The sequence below is a fragment of the Anguilla anguilla genome, chromosome 1, assembly GCF_013347855.1.
Source record: "Anguilla anguilla isolate fAngAng1 chromosome 1, fAngAng1.pri, whole genome shotgun sequence".
Classification (NCBI taxonomy): Eukaryota; Metazoa; Chordata; class Actinopteri; order Anguilliformes; family Anguillidae; genus Anguilla; species Anguilla anguilla.
The window spans coordinates 71,447,181-71,462,633 of record NC_049201.1 but is presented as its reverse complement, the minus strand read 5'-3'; the positions used below and the strand labels follow the sequence as shown (position 1 = coordinate 71,462,633).

Below are 15,453 nucleotides of genomic sequence, written 5' to 3'. Positions count from 1 at the left end.
TCATTCCCTGTACAGTACGGAGCAGGAGCGATTCTGTGCTGTGTCACAGGGTGCGTGTGTCTGCTGTCACGGAGGGAGGACCACTGGTTGATGCAGGCTGCTCTAACTCCCCCAGGAAGGTGAGGGGCTTGAGACGCCGTGGATGGAAGACCAAGGCAGTGCAAGTGCGAGCGGGGCGTCAGACTGGGGATTTTTATTTTTTATTTGGGGTGTAGCTTGGCTGGGCAGTGTGGCGTCAGCCGATGCTACATCCCCCGTTATCTTTCAGTTTTATTTAAGTTTTGTTGTCCTTTCTGTTGTTTGTGTGCAAGTGTGGGTTTGTATCCCCCCCCCTCTTTCGAAGGCAAAATAGGGGTTCCACAGCAGGGGCCTGAGGGGTAGGGGAGCTCACTGTGAGAGTAGTGTATTGAGAGTGCAGTGCTGAGTCACCCCCTTATGCAGAGCAGTGTGTTCTTTGCTGTGCTACTGGTGTGTGTGCAGTGTGCTTACCTGTGTGTCCTGTGCTGTGGGAAAGAAGGGGGGTGGGGCGCCTTTGGGGTAATAGCAGAGGTAGGGGTGATGGGCATTGTGTCATGTGTAACAGTGTTTTCCTGAACTGTGTAAAATAACGATTGGCAACTACTTTTATTTACTTGTCTGTGGGTTGTCTGTGGTGGTGGATCCTGGAAACAGAAGAAAAAAGAATTTCAGGTGAGCAATCTGACTCCTGGCTGAAGAACATGTACATTAGTGAAATATGGTTATATTTTAAATAATATATTTTTACTTAGGGGATAATTTATCCACAGGGGTCAGAGCAGCAGGACAGCTTCTTATAGTAAACAGCCTTAACTCCACTCATTCTATCTAGTTCTAAAACTATAACCTGGCATCTAATTTATGGGACATGGCAAGTGCAATGGGTTTCCAGCCATATAATAGAAAATCAAAGGACAACTTTTGAATATGAATAATGAATTAATACATCTGAATAAATAAATGGATGAATAGATCAATGAAAAAATCTTCTGTAGTCAATGTCAATGCATAACCTCCATTTATAATGACTAAGGACCAAAATACAACAAGCGCTTGTCTTTTAAGTTGCGCATTAACTGTGCATGTGTGGTTTATAAACTGTAGAGAGAAAAGAAGAGTACAGTACTTTGGTCCTTTGTTCTTCCACTCTGGTCCTTGTTCTTAGCTTCAGCACAGTCACTCAGTTCAGAGTTGAAGCCCTCAAACTGATAGCGGCAGCAGTACGTCAGAGTAGAGTCAGAGCTGCGGGGGACAGTGAAACTGACAGCTCGCTCTTCTGTTCCAGCCTGGGTGCTCTTAGAAGGTGTTCTACTCCTGTTGTAGTACAGGAAGAAAATAGCTCTAGTGATGTCAGGAGGGGCTTCACAGCGAATGCGTGTCTCAGTGTGTTCTGTGGAGACTGAGATATTGGGCTTCCTCAGATCTGGAACACACAAATTATACAAGATACAGAGAAATACATTTGCAGGGTCACAGTACTGATTGTGTTCCCTGTGGCTAAATGTGCAGGAGCATCCTGATGGTTTTACTTGTAGGGATCTGGCAGAAGGAGCTGGAGTGACTGAGCTGCATCCCTTACCGCATGTGCACATTGCTTGGGTTAGTTTTATATAAGTGAAACATTAGGTCTATGGGAAGCCAGAAACAGGCTTTTAGTAAGACAGAAATTAAAACTGACAGTCTGCGCTTTAACCTTTATCTTCATTGTTTCATTTCAAATCCAATGTTCTGGAGTATAGAGTCAAAAATACAAAAAGGGTGTCACTGTCCAACTGCTTCCAGACAGAAATGTACACACATGCATAGACACGCACACACACACAACCATACAGTGCCTTCAGAATGGTTTTGGCCCCCCAATGATTCATAATTTTTCTGTCATGCATTTCTTTACAGAAACATTCATTTAGAAATGACTATTTATTATATATTAACTGACCTTAGCACCTGCTGTCCTATTTCAGACTCCATATTTCAGAATTATGAATTCTTACCCAGCACAGTCACTGTGGAGGGGTCACTATGAAGAGCAGGTTTCTCTCCTTCCTCCAGTCTGTAGAAACATGTCATGGTGATCTCATTCCTTGCGCTGTGACTCCTACTGAGCAGCTCAGCTCCAGTGACTGAGCGCTCACAGTCTGAGCCACTGATCGGTCCTCTCTGATTAGTGGTGAAAGTGCAGTGGGATGCAGGGGCAGAGTCAGGTCTCCTGCACCTCAGATTCACTGATTCCTTAATGGAAATTACTGCAGGACTCAAATGTAACTCTGCCTTTGGCAGTTTACCTGCAAAAGTTCAATGATCCATTTAGTTTCAATCATCAGTTATGCTTGATTTTCCACTCAAACAGCTGTATTGTAGGCACTTTCATGCAGCAGCCGACCACAAACTTCCCCTTCCGTTTTGTTTCTTTGCTGGAAGTAAGATTTTCCTTGGGGCCCATTCACAATTGAATTTATAATGAATTTGTAGGAACTACAAAAGATATATCAAGGTTAATAAAAACAAGCTGAAGTTACGGCCAAGGCACTGTAGGAGCATGTGAGAATTACAGCAATATTGGTGTGGCAAACACGCCTGCCCCAGGCCACCGAAGTGGCTTTCCTTGGGGCCTTCCAGCACAGAGACACAGGGAGATGATGTTAAAACAGTCCACATTTATTTCACGAGGGTTTGGCAAGATGGTAACGCCAAATGAGCAGATGTTAAACCCTGTCATGACAGAGAGCTCCCCGTGTGAGTGGGGATGGCAGATTTAACCTGTGCGCAGTGATTACCTCACTACGCACAGGTGCAGCCACTCCTGTTCCTGGGTCCAATTAGCCTGGCAAATTATCTAATTCTTAACCAATTATCCAATTGGCCAGGTCTAATTAGCTTGACCCAGGGCAGGTGTGGCTGCTTAAACCAGCCATCCCCACACCACAAATCATTTAACATGAGTGCTGTGTGTATGCGCTCATCCAGTATGTTTTCAGCTGATCAAAGCAACGTAATTATATTTTGGCAAATTATGTACAGTAAAACTTGATATAAAGAGAGAATATATGAAAGATGACAACTTAAATTGATATTAGTCAAAAAATGAACTGTATAATGAACTATATGTGCTTGTTAGGATGGAGTGTGGCACAGTGGGTAAGGAACTGCGCTTGTAACCGAAAGGTCGTAGGTTCGAATCCCGGGTAAGGACACTGCCGTTGTACCCTTGAGCAAGGTACTTAACCTGCATTGCTTCAGTATATATCCAGCTGTATAAATGGATACAATGTAAAGTGCTATGTAAAAAGTTGTGTAAGTCGCTCTGGATAAGAGCGTCTGCTAAATGCCTGTAATGTCATGTTAGGTTAAATATACTTGCATATTCGCAGCTACGACAATTGCTTCACTAAATGAATCTGCCTACAGATGGCGCTGTAGCAGTGTGTCTTTGGCTGGGTGTGAAGCACAAGGAATTGACACATTGCGGTGCTTGTCACAGCTACACCCACTTGAAGATCAAGTTAATGTGAATGTGAGGGGCAATTGTTAGTTTGGTCTGTAAACATGATACTTGGCAAGATCATGACATTATACACAACAATCACCGTACAGGGTGCAATGCTGTGGCTAAACAAACAAATAAACAAAATAAATAAATCAATAAATAAATAGAACAGTGCAAGGGCAGACTGGCAACCCTCAGCTTTATTTAGTGCCTGTAATGTTTGAGATTTAATGGGTGACTTACCCGGTACGTTCACTTTCTTACTGCGTGAAAAAAGAGAATGAGGGTCTATATTCACACTGTAATCACAGCTCACTTCTCTGTTCTTCTGCAGGTCATTGACATTCACAGCAAAGCTACAGACTTCATTTGTGGTCCATGTTCTTCTGAATGGCTCCGACGAGGCTCCAATGTACAGGTTACAGCTGATATTAGTGACAGATGTGGGGTTTCTCAGCTTTGTCTGACAGCTTATGTTAACCACCCCAGTGTTCTGCACAGCATCCACAGAAATGTCTGGTTTCTGTAGCTTTCCTGTTAAGAAAGAACATGCATGATGCTCACCGTAAACAACAGGAAACATTTAAAGAAGGGGAATATATTGGTGATGCACACGTCTTTGGGACCAGCATCACACCATTGTGACATTTTAGTGCATATTCGTGATAACACCTTAAAATCCACACACATCAAAAAACAAATATCGGGCAGCTAATTAAGTCCATGTGTAGTTACTTGCTCTAAGTGGAAAACGGACAGCAGTATGATATAATGCTGATGGTTTTCCACTGATTACAGCGGTGCAAATTATGTTTTGGCAAATGGCTGACTGTTATATGACTGACTTTCATGAATTTCAATTACAGATACATGTTATAAAGAGGGAATATATGAAAGATTACATAACTTAAATTGATATTAGTCAAAAAATGAACTGTATAATGAACTATGTGTGCTTGTTCGGTTAAATATACTTGTCTTGCATGTTCACAGCTATGACAATTGCTTCACTAAATGGATCTGCCTACAGATGGCGCTGTAGCAGTCTATCTTTGGCTGGGTGTGAAGCACAGGGAATTTACACATTGCGGTGCTTGTGACAGGTACACCCACTTGAAGATCAAATGAATGTGAGTGTGAGGGGCAATTGTTAGTTTTGTCTGGAAACATGATACTTGGAAAGATCATAATATCTTACACAACAATTGCTGTACAGGGTGCAATGCTGTGGCTAAACAAACAAATAAACAAAACTTATAAATCAATAAATAAATTGAACAGTGCAAGGGCAAACACTTATGAAATCCCACAGGAACTTCTAATGCTAGACCCAATTTTGCATCACCTTGTGTGGCTGCCAGCCACAGTCGGCACAGGGACAGTCCAGACTCAATTCCGGATAGAGGGACCCATCCAAAGACTGGGCAGTGCCTTAACAGTGCCTTAGCAGGTGCCACCAAGCTGCCCAGTGATGAGTTAAGTTTGAGGGAAACCTAGAAAAACTAGTAACAACCCAAACTAACTACTCTAAGGATCCGTTACCTATTACACCTTATAGGTTCAGACCAACAGAAGTTTCCATACTTTTTTTAGTCGTCACAGCAGGTGGTGAGGTTGTCTTCTTATCTACAGAGAAAGAAAAATAGGCTTTATTGTTACTGTAATTACAATAAGTGTGTATAGTGTGTGTATAGAGAGCAACCTCATCTAGAAGTACTTGATTAAATTTTATTTGGAGCTTACAAAATGAGAAATATCTGTAAGCCATAAACTTTGACTGAGCTGGAAAATGATGAAAATATTTTGAAAATGAATATCTTTGGGAAATAATTGCCTGTTGGTTGGGGCTATTGGCTGAATGGCCAACAAAGCCATCATATAAACTCATAGATCAAGTTAAAGCTTTATTGGCAATTTGAAATAAATGCATTAAAATTGTTTCCCACAAACGTTCATCAAAAAAGGTTATATGGTTGTTAGGTGGCTATGTATATTTCATGAGTATTGTAGGATGTTTGCTTTTTTTTAGACTTTGGAACATAATTAATTTATTTGCAATAACTCCGTATTCCCTGAGAATCACTCACAATGACTGACAATATTTGTTTCTTCCCCATTTTTTAAGGAACAAGGACTGCATCGCCTACACGTTGGCTGGCCACGTGTGGTAACGTTTCTGCTGTGATATTGTCATATCTCATACAATAATTGTGTCCTGTCTGTGCGGATTAAAAGAAGTGGCTGCTGGTTACATGGATTCAGAGGCTGTGCATGCTAGCCCTGAACTGACTTGCAGCAATGAAACTGACCTACTAATAAATACCCATCCAAATTGGGAGAGCAAATACAGAAAACTTTTTTTTCCTTCTATATATGGAATAATAGTTTATTGTGATATTGTAATGCTGAAATCTTCTAATCCAAACCCATGTAAAATTCTTCAAGTAGAAAGCACATATATAAAAGTATGTACCTGCTTCAGAAAAGGTTGATGTCCCTGGAGAGAGTCATGATGAAATAGATTGTGAGAGTGAGATTTACATTTCGAAACATTGCATAAAAGGAAACAAATAATGACTGGCAAACTTCTCATGACACACAGACCAGTTCTTTTAACCTTATGGCTGTATTTTCCTAACCGTAAGTACAGAGATTTACTCACCTTCTATTTTTATTTTGTCACTGCGTGGGGAAGGAGAGCGGGGGTATGTGGGGACAGAGTAATCACAGCTCACTTCTGTCGCCCCCACAGACTGCAGACCCTGCTTCACGTCATCCACTTTCACAATAAAGTTACAGACTTTATCTTTGTGTTTGGTCCATGCGCTTCTGAATGGCTGAGATGAGTCTCCAATGTACAGGTTACAGGTGACATTAGTGCCAGATGGGAGGTGTTTCAGTTTTGTCTCACAGACCAGCTGCACCTCCCCACCACTGTTCTGCACAGAAATCTCTGGTTTCTTTAGGTCTATGAAAAGAGAACACACACGTCACAGAGCAGAAATACTGAACTGCATAAAATCCTAAAAGGTGTGTTAATATCAGGCCTTAACAAATAATATTTACAGTATTAAGAGAGCAGTCTCTCCCTGCCTAAAGTGGTATACATATATCAACAAGTAAATTATTTATTTTATTACCATTTCATTACACATATACTATGTATTTATACTATTTCAAAACTTTTGTCTATAGTTACAAATTGTTTCTGTTAGATGTTTTCTTACTGATATACAAAGAACAAACAGAAATGCGGGAAGCCTCTTTAAAAACTTTGAAATGTGAGTGCAGAAACTGCTTTAAGTAACACATTCCAGTGGAAAATGTTGGCTGGACACGTGTGGTAACGTTTCTGCTGTGATATTGTGAAACCTCTCATACAATAATTGTGTCCTGTCTGTGCAGATTAAAAGAAGTGGCTGTTGGTTATAAGTTTAACAAGCTACAATTCCCTGTCTTTGCAATATGTTTAATGTCAAAACAATTAAAAATCAAAATGCATGCTGCATTTGCATAATTATAGTGCTCCCCACTTTCTCTACCTTTTACCACAAAAACAGATTTAAATCAAATTGTTATCTGCCATTGAACACATTACTGTTATGTAAAGCTAGTGTATTAATACTAACATTAGTACATACTAAAACTCAAACAATAGCTATAATTTAAAGATGATAAATCCTGATATTTGTCATTCAACAAGTTATTGCATTTCCACATATAATGTTTTCTATTAATGTTAATGTCTGAAGTAGAAAGAGGCCCAGTCAGGCTTTTTTGTGAAATCATGAATGGTCTTTGAATGCGATGAACAAACATTTCCTGAAACCCTATCAGTGGTTTCAGACCGCATGCAACAGTTTCCTGAGAAATACCCATTTGAGTCTGCTGCAAGTACATACACACCAAAATTAAAATACAATAGAATGAGAATATGTATTGTAGTGTACCATTGCTAATTGTAAATTTGAGAGGATGATAACAATAAAACATTCTTATTTCTCCTTTTTCTGTCTTACAGTATTCTCTGTCTGTCTATCTACAGCCATTCAAAATCAGAACATCTATACAGTACATGTTTCAGTTAAATGTTAAAGACAGGATTGACTACAAAAAAGCTAAAATATAGTAATTAAAATATCCTCATGAGAAAATATATGCTTTTTGTGATTAAGACCAGCGACTCATATTCCCTGCAGGGAACAGAAATGAATTGCCGGGTCATAGGAGGATATGTCATATATCCTCCTATGATCTTAAATGGACCAGCATATATTTAATAATTTAGCTTTGCACACAGATCATAGTAACATAAAGCACCAAAGAATCCCTTTGCTTGACCTAATAACTAGGACAACATATTGAACCATCTCACTAATCTGGCTGCAGATACCAGAAGGGAAATGTGATAAATTTGGATAATGCTATTTGTGGCTTTTATACTGACCTTCAGCATCGGCGTGCAGTATGAAATCTGGCAAACATAAGGCAAATGAAACAAATTAAAGTTTGGGTTAGGGTTAGGGTTAGGGTCCTCCAGATATTTATTGTTAACTTTCTCTGACATGCCATGATCAGCCTGAACTGTGAACATTTGTAAAAATCTACATAAAGAAATGTGATTAGTTTAGATGAAAACTAAAAGAAACTGGAAATAAACACATTGTCACAAAGACACAAAGAAACTAGAAGAAAATAACTTCTGCAGATTTGTCATTGCTGGCCACTGTGACAGACAGAACGCAGGAAGAGAAAGAGGAACAAGAAAAGAGAGAAATACTTGTTTCACAGTCCAGCTGGATGGCAAAGGCCAGCAGCAGAGTGGTGTAGAACTGGGACCGCATTTCAAAAAGGAGGAACACAGCAGTGAGCAATAAGAGAGAAAAGCAGATACTTGTCTCAGACCGATCGTGTGAATACGGAAGTACATTTTGGGGTGGGACAAGAAACCACAGCCATGTTCAGTTGCAAGCCATTTATGTACATTTTAGGTGGGGGAACTAGGCTTGTGACTCAAAAGGTTGTGCGTTTGAATCGTTTCTTTCCTCCCCTCGGCCACACTGGTCAATGATAAGATCTCTTCCTGCCTGGCTGACATCTCCACCTGGATGGCCAGCCACCATCTGAAGCTCAACCTCAACAAAACTGAGCTGCTCTTCTTCCCGTACAAGACCTCCTTGCTTCGTGAACTCTCAATCACGGTGGATGGGTCCACAGTGACTGCCTCTCACTCTGCCAAGAGCTTGGGGGTGGTCCTGGATGACCAACTGGACCTCAAGGAGCACATCAAGGCAACATCAAGGTCCTGCAGATTCCTCCTATACAACATCAGGAGGATTCGACCATACCAGACGACGCACTCCACCCAGCTGCTCGTCCAGGCTACGGTGACCTCTCGCCTTGATTACTGCAACTCTCTCCTTGCAAACCTGCCAGCTTGTGCCATACAGCCACTACAGATGATTCAGAATGCCGCTGCCCGGCTCATCTACAACCTCCCCAAATTCTCCCACGTCACTCCTCTGCTGCGATCACTTCACTGGCTACCAGTCGCTGCCAGGATCCGATTCAAAGCCCTGACCCTTGCCTACACTGCCGCCAACAGGACAGCCCCCATCTACTTGCAGGACATGACTCAATTCTATGTGCCTGCTCGACCACTCCGCTCTGCAGCAGCAGGGCGTCTTGTAACCCCTCCCACCCGCCCAAAGGGATCACAGAGCTTCTCCACCCTAGCTCCCCAGTGGTGGAACGAACTCCACGTCCCTCTCCGAACCTCCCCCTCACTATCCATCTTCCGCCGTGGCCTGAAGACTCATCTCTTCAGACTATACCTAGAATAACCACCACCATGCTGTGTATATATATATTAAAAAAAAAAAAAAAAAACCCTTTTTCCTGTCACTTGTTACATGTTGCCCCATCCCTGCACTTCTTGGTAAATTGTATTTGTCCTAATACTGTAGCTTAATCTTCTGCCTAGTTTGGCTTTGCAGATGTTAGACCAGGATAGTGTTCATTGTTCTCGGCTAGAAATAGCTGTACAAAATAAGTAATTGTACCTTACTGAACCCGTGTTCAGCAGTTGTCTACGATCATGAAAATGCACTTCTTGTACGTCGCTTTGGATAAAGGCGTCTGCCAAATGAATGTAATGTAATGTAATGTAATGAATCCCAGCTGGGACTCTGCCATTTTATATAGCGAAGTACTGAGCCTAAATTGGTTGAGTAATATATCCAGCCATGTATATGGATTGTATGTAGTAATGTGATCTAGGAAAGTCACTCTGGATAAGAGCATCTGCTGAATTGTAATTGTAAGTAAACCCTCAAATGGCGGCAAAAAAACTCCCCAATGAGAAGAAATCTCGAGAGGAACCCTGCTATTGAGGGGGAGCACATCCTCCACTGGCCAGCCTGGTATAAAGACAGCAAATAAACTTGCTTAAGCAGGTTACAGCTGAGATGAAAGCTAACAGGAATGATTGAAGAGCTAATGGTATAGCTCAGAACAGTGCAGTTTAGAGGAGCCGGATGATGGATATGGAGCTCCAGACAGTGGCAAGACCAGGGCAAGGGAGGAACAGGGTTGAAACAGTCCATGGCCATGGAGCGAAGGACAGGACTGGAGCGATCTTTGAACTCAGGGCGAGATAAGGGGCGGGAGCCCCATGGAAAGAGAAACCGTAAGGCCAAAGCCCACTGACAGCTTCTCATTAGGGGACTGTGGGGCCAGGTGCCACCAGCAGATGGCAGTGTAGTGCAAGCTGCATATATCTCTGTCTGCACCATAAATGAAAGAACAACTGTAGTGGAGATTTTGACTGACAATGAAAGAGGAAATAAAGATGATTTGTCATTTTAGTATATGGAAAAATTTCAGCTCGTAGCCTCAGCAAGACAGCTAGCTAACGCATTTACATTGCAAAAATTCATCAGGTGGATTATTTGTTGTTGATGAGCTTTAGCACTTGGACCTTGTCATGCTTCACATGAGTATAGTTTGGCTAGTTATAGTTTGTGCCTGTTGGCGTTCATCACTGAATGTGTTAATGTATGTGTGGGTGTGTGCTTATTTTACGTTGCTCTGGATTAGAGCACCAGCATATTAAAATGTAAAAAAATAATGGCACACTATTATTTTGATGCTTAAATCACTGCTGCTAATGCCTTTTCTTTATGTCAAAATCAGACATTATATGCCATATGTTTGCCAGCAGTCATATGAGCCTGTACCCTTCCCAAGCCAATCTGCTGAAGCTAAGCAGTTGTGGGTTTACTTAGGGCTTCCATGCGGGCCTCCAGGGAAATGGAAATATCTGCTGGAAAGGTGTTGGTAGTCCTGTGGGGACCTAATATAAATTCAATGGTTCATGGTGTTGGGTGAGGTTACCATCCTTTAGATGAAACAATAAGTCACCATCCAGACTGAAAAGAGTAGATGTGATAACCCTGGAGTCCAGCTCAAATCCCCCAAAAACGGGTTCTCTGGCAACCAATTGATCCCCTATATCTGACTTGCTAAACAATCCCTTGCATTCCCAATTTGATTATCTGTGTCTTCACTGCAAAAGAGCACTGAGTTCTGATTTGACGCACACGATTAAATAAATAAATGAGTAAACTTGCAGCCCTTTTTCCAACAAATATTGTGTGTATTTTTTATGATGAGCTTAGTCTTTTTTTCAATTTATGCTATACAAGAAACAAAAATAATGGACAAAAGAAGAAAATAAGAACAATATTATTTTAAACAAACCAACTTGGGTAGTTCACAACAGTGCTTGTAATAAATATGAAATTGAGAGCATACATTTTTAAATGGATGAAAACAAGTTAGAAATGATATCGCAGAAATACAGACTACAGTAGTAAATATTTAAGAGCACTCTTTATTTTAAGTTAAAACAGTATGTCACTTTGTGACTATGTATCTATGTTATGTTTGTTTATAAATATACATGTTCTGTATTTATGTGTGGTTTTATGTATATTTTTATTTATTGTGTATGCGTACTATATATTTGTAGAGGTAAACAGGCGCATCTCTCTCATGTCTCAGCACAATGTCTCCACAAACTGTCCGGTGTTCTCACTCTCTCTCCTCTTCCTGCCTGCAGCATATGAAACAAAACACATGAAAATGAAATTAGTCAACTAATATATGCACTTGCATAGGGAGGAATTAAATCCAAAGATAAACCAGCAGCACAATTTTAGAAAGTGATTTTTTTTTTTTTTTTTTTAACAATACAACATTTACCATAAGAGCCAACAATGGATACATTCTTAAGCATATAAAAAGGCTTCAGTTGCTGAAATTTGATACATCAGCAGTACTGACTATGCAGCCATCATCTAATCACATTATCAGTCTCCCTGAAGTGTGCTGCCAGTCGCTGCTTTCATTCTGTGTTCCACCAGCTGAACTTAAATTTCAGCAGAACAGTGCATTTCATACACAGCTGGTATAGGCAGACTGCACGTGCCTGACCAAACAGAGCAGTCACTCCTGTGCATGAGATGGGCACTACCATGGCAACTGAAAGTCTGGCTCCTGTGGCAGAACTATGATCATATATGTACTGCCCTGCTGGGCTGCCAGCCCTGCCACAATCATGAATCAGCATCAGTCAGGATGTCAGTAAATGTTACCTGTAGCTGAACATGGTAACAATGTACAGTACGTTCTCCTCCTGTAAAGTGCTCTACTGGAAGTAAATGAATTTGATTCATCCAAGCAACCAGAATTACGTAATGAAAATAAACTATTTTGTGCCCTGCAGAAAAACTAAAAACTCAATATTAAAAAAAAAAAAAAAGTTATTTTGAACCTTCCCATTGAAAGTTATTGCTTTACAAAGTTACCTATTGAAATAAAGCTCCGGTCGCCTGCATGTAGCCAATAGTCCACTTTTCACCATAAGCAAATGTCAATGGCAGGACTGGTCAACAAATCCTTAATAAGAGCTTTACTGTCATGTACAGGAGGGTAGGACCCAGACGCGGGTCCTACCCTATGTGGAAAAACACAGGAACTTAAAAAGAATGTTTAAACAAAGACATTTACTACACAAACAAAACCAAAAACAGAAGAAAATCCAAAAGTCCAAAAACATGGCACAGACACAGACACAGACACAGACACAGACACAGACACAGACACAGACACAGACACAAGCAGGTCAAACCACAGGCAGGCAGAAACACACATGAAACGAAAGGAACCAGCACCCGAGTCAGGAAACAAAGAACTTAAATAGACAAGGGTAACAAGACACAGGTGAACTCAAAGAACTATCAAACCAGAAAAGGAGGGGATAACAAGACACAGGTGGGAACAATGATAGAATAATTAAAACCAATAATACAATCAACACAGGGAGCGAGAACGAACTGAAAGACAAAACTGAAGTGACGCCATCTGGCGGCCAAAAGGGGAAAAACAGAAACAGAAAATACAGAACCATGACATTTACAAACTTTTCATAGCTGTGTAACACATTCATAGTCACTATATCAACATTATTACATTAGTACTTTTAACCAAAACAGAATGTAATGGTAATATAATGTATAATGTGGGTGGTAACAGCACAATATATAAAAGCATATTGAATGGCATACATTTCTATTGGCTGATGATGGGTGGACAGTTGAGGCACAGACCTGTGGTTGGTGTGTGGGAGATGAAGTATTCTATGAGTATTCCAATAGCAGCCAAGAGGACCAGAGCACTGAGGATGTGTCGCCACAGAAACCTGGCCGACTCTGAGAGAGCAAAAAAAAGGAAAGGAACAGATCAGCAAACAACACTGACAATTACAGTCTGGACCACACACAATGTTTGTACTTCCTGTCTTCATTAGAAGTGTTTCATTAGTGAAAGAAAAAAGGAAGGAAAAGCCTATGAAGAAGTAACAGAGTAATATTGATATATGAAGCACAGTTACCATAGCATCTTCACTGTATAGGAACTTGACATTGTACATTGTACGTTCTCAATACACTGGCAGCTCATTCTAATCTTGATTTCTGCACTGACCCCTTCCTCTGAGCAGCTCAGACCCAGCGACAAACCGTTCACAGACTGAAAGAGTCTCAGTCAGCTGTCTCCCCTATGTGTAGAAATAACACTGAGACTCAGAGGGAGGCAGATCAGTTCCCTGGATCAGCTCCCTCCCGGTCACAGTGAAGCGATATCGGTTCCCCTCGTGCACCTCTGTCTGTAGGGGTGTATCCTGTGTGTCTGTACAGCCTCCAGCTCATTGCTCGCACTGTGCTCCCAGCTATGCAGCTAACACTAATGGGGCCGGATGTGGTAACTCATGCTGACCACCGCTTTGAGCAGCCTCGCTTGACCTCACCCCACACAGACAATAAATAAACTAACACTCACATTAGAAGTGTGGATCAATGCTGAGAGCAAATTTTGCTTGGATACCCCTCCAGTGTTAATGTTTTAATCTAATAAATAAACTCTGGTATTGAATTTTATATTTAAACTACTTGACCTGAGTGCTTCATTGAGATAGAAAGACTCCTACAGTGGACACCAGTATAACAGAAAATCAAAGGACTTTTGCACAATTAATAAATCTTATGTAGTTGATGCATAACATCCAATTATAATGACCGAGGAGCAAAATACAATAAACACTGGTCTTATAAGTTGAGAATTCATAAACCGCATAGAGTACAGAAGAGTACAGTACTTTGGTCCTTTGTTCTTCCACTCTGGTCCTTGTTCTTAGCTTCAGCACAGTCACTCAGTTTTTAAGCAATTAACCACAGTGCTTCATTGAGACAAAAGAACCCTCACGGCCTGGTCTAACACAGTTCAACAAGTAAAACATATAAATAAATTATTGACAGAATACAAAGTGGAAAAACAACAAGACAGTTAATGCTGTGAATCCACAGAAAATCTTGAGATATCAGCTTTGTTTCAGATGCATGGAACATATCATGCAACTCTGCTGTGAAATTATGCCAGTTTGTCAAAATGGAACCTCATTGTTATACATGGGCTTCAGCTCCTAGTACATTGCAAGCCAATGACAATGTCAGTCGTCTGTGAGCCAGGAACCGTGCTGCAAGGTTGATTAGGTGGAAGGAGTTGGTTAATGAGGAAATGGGGTGCACCTGAATGAGGATAAAAGTGGGGGGAAGAGCACAGTCAAGGGAGAGATTGTAGGGGAGGAAAACGCTCCAGTGGCATGGCATGGTGTGGCCTGTCGACCACTCAGAGTTGTTTCTTTTCTATTTTGTTTCACGTTGTCTCTGTGTGGCGTGAGTGAGAGTGTTATTGTTGGTGGCAGTAGGAAAAGGTTACCTGATGGTGAATCAGTGACAGCTGGGATGGTGAGACCGGGGGAGAAGGGGGAGAAAAAGAGTGAGTTAGCAAACCGAAGCTCAGGCAAAACAGGCAAGTCCTGGAGTGGCCAACAATGGCAGTGTGGAAACTCATTCCCTGTACAGTACGGAGCAGGAGCGATTCTGTGCTGTGTCACAGGGTGCGTGTGTCTGCTGTCACGGAGGGAGGACCACTGGTTGATGCAGGCTGCTCTAACTCCCCCAGGAAGGTGAGGGGCTTGAGACGCCGTGGATGGAAGACCAAGGCAGTGCAAGTGCGAGCGGGGCGTCAGACTGGGGATTTTTATTTTTTATTTGGGGTGTAGCTTGGCTGGGCAGTGTGGCGTCAGCCGATGCTACATCCCCCGTTATCTTTCAGTTTTATTTAAGCTTTGTTGTCCTTTCTGTTGTTTGTGTGCAAGCGTGGGTTTGTTTCCCCCCCTCTTTCGAAGGCAAAATAGGGGTTCCACAGCAGGGGCCTGAGGGGTAGGGGAGCTCACTGTGTGAGTAGTGTATTGAGTGTGCAGTGCTGAGTCACCCCCTTATGCAGAGCAGTGTGTTCTTTTCTGTGCTACTGGTGTGTGTGCAGTG

At 41.5% G+C, this 15,453-nt stretch overlaps 2 protein-coding genes across 3 annotated transcripts in view; both read right to left on the bottom strand.

Moving 5' to 3' along the window:
* LOC118230221 overlaps positions 1 to 15,453 on the bottom strand; it is a 249,467-nt gene that overhangs the window by 59,114 nt on the left and 174,900 nt on the right. Inside the window, exons 16-17 of the mRNA XM_035423076.1 lie at positions 5,090 to 5,131; positions 2,013 to 2,303 (exon numbers count right to left, since the gene is read on the bottom strand). Coding sequence (XP_035278967.1) covers positions 2,013 to 2,303; positions 5,090 to 5,131 — 333 coding nt within the window. The remainder of the gene's footprint in view (positions 1 to 2,012; positions 2,304 to 5,089; positions 5,132 to 15,453) is intronic.
* LOC118222935 overlaps positions 11,372 to 15,453 on the bottom strand; it is a 38,366-nt gene continuing 34,284 nt past the window's right edge. Inside the window, exons 5-7 of one of the 2 annotated variants that reach the window (XM_035408919.1) lie at positions 14,223 to 14,250; positions 13,177 to 13,278; positions 11,372 to 11,630 (exon numbers count right to left, since the gene is read on the bottom strand). In XM_035408919.1, the coding sequence (XP_035264810.1) occupies positions 11,566 to 11,630; positions 13,177 to 13,278; positions 14,223 to 14,250 (195 nt within the window). In that variant the 3' untranslated portion in view covers positions 11,372 to 11,565. Of the gene's footprint in view, positions 11,631 to 13,176; positions 14,486 to 15,453 lie in introns of those variants that run through there. The other variant, XR_004764370.1, reaches the window with a different exon arrangement.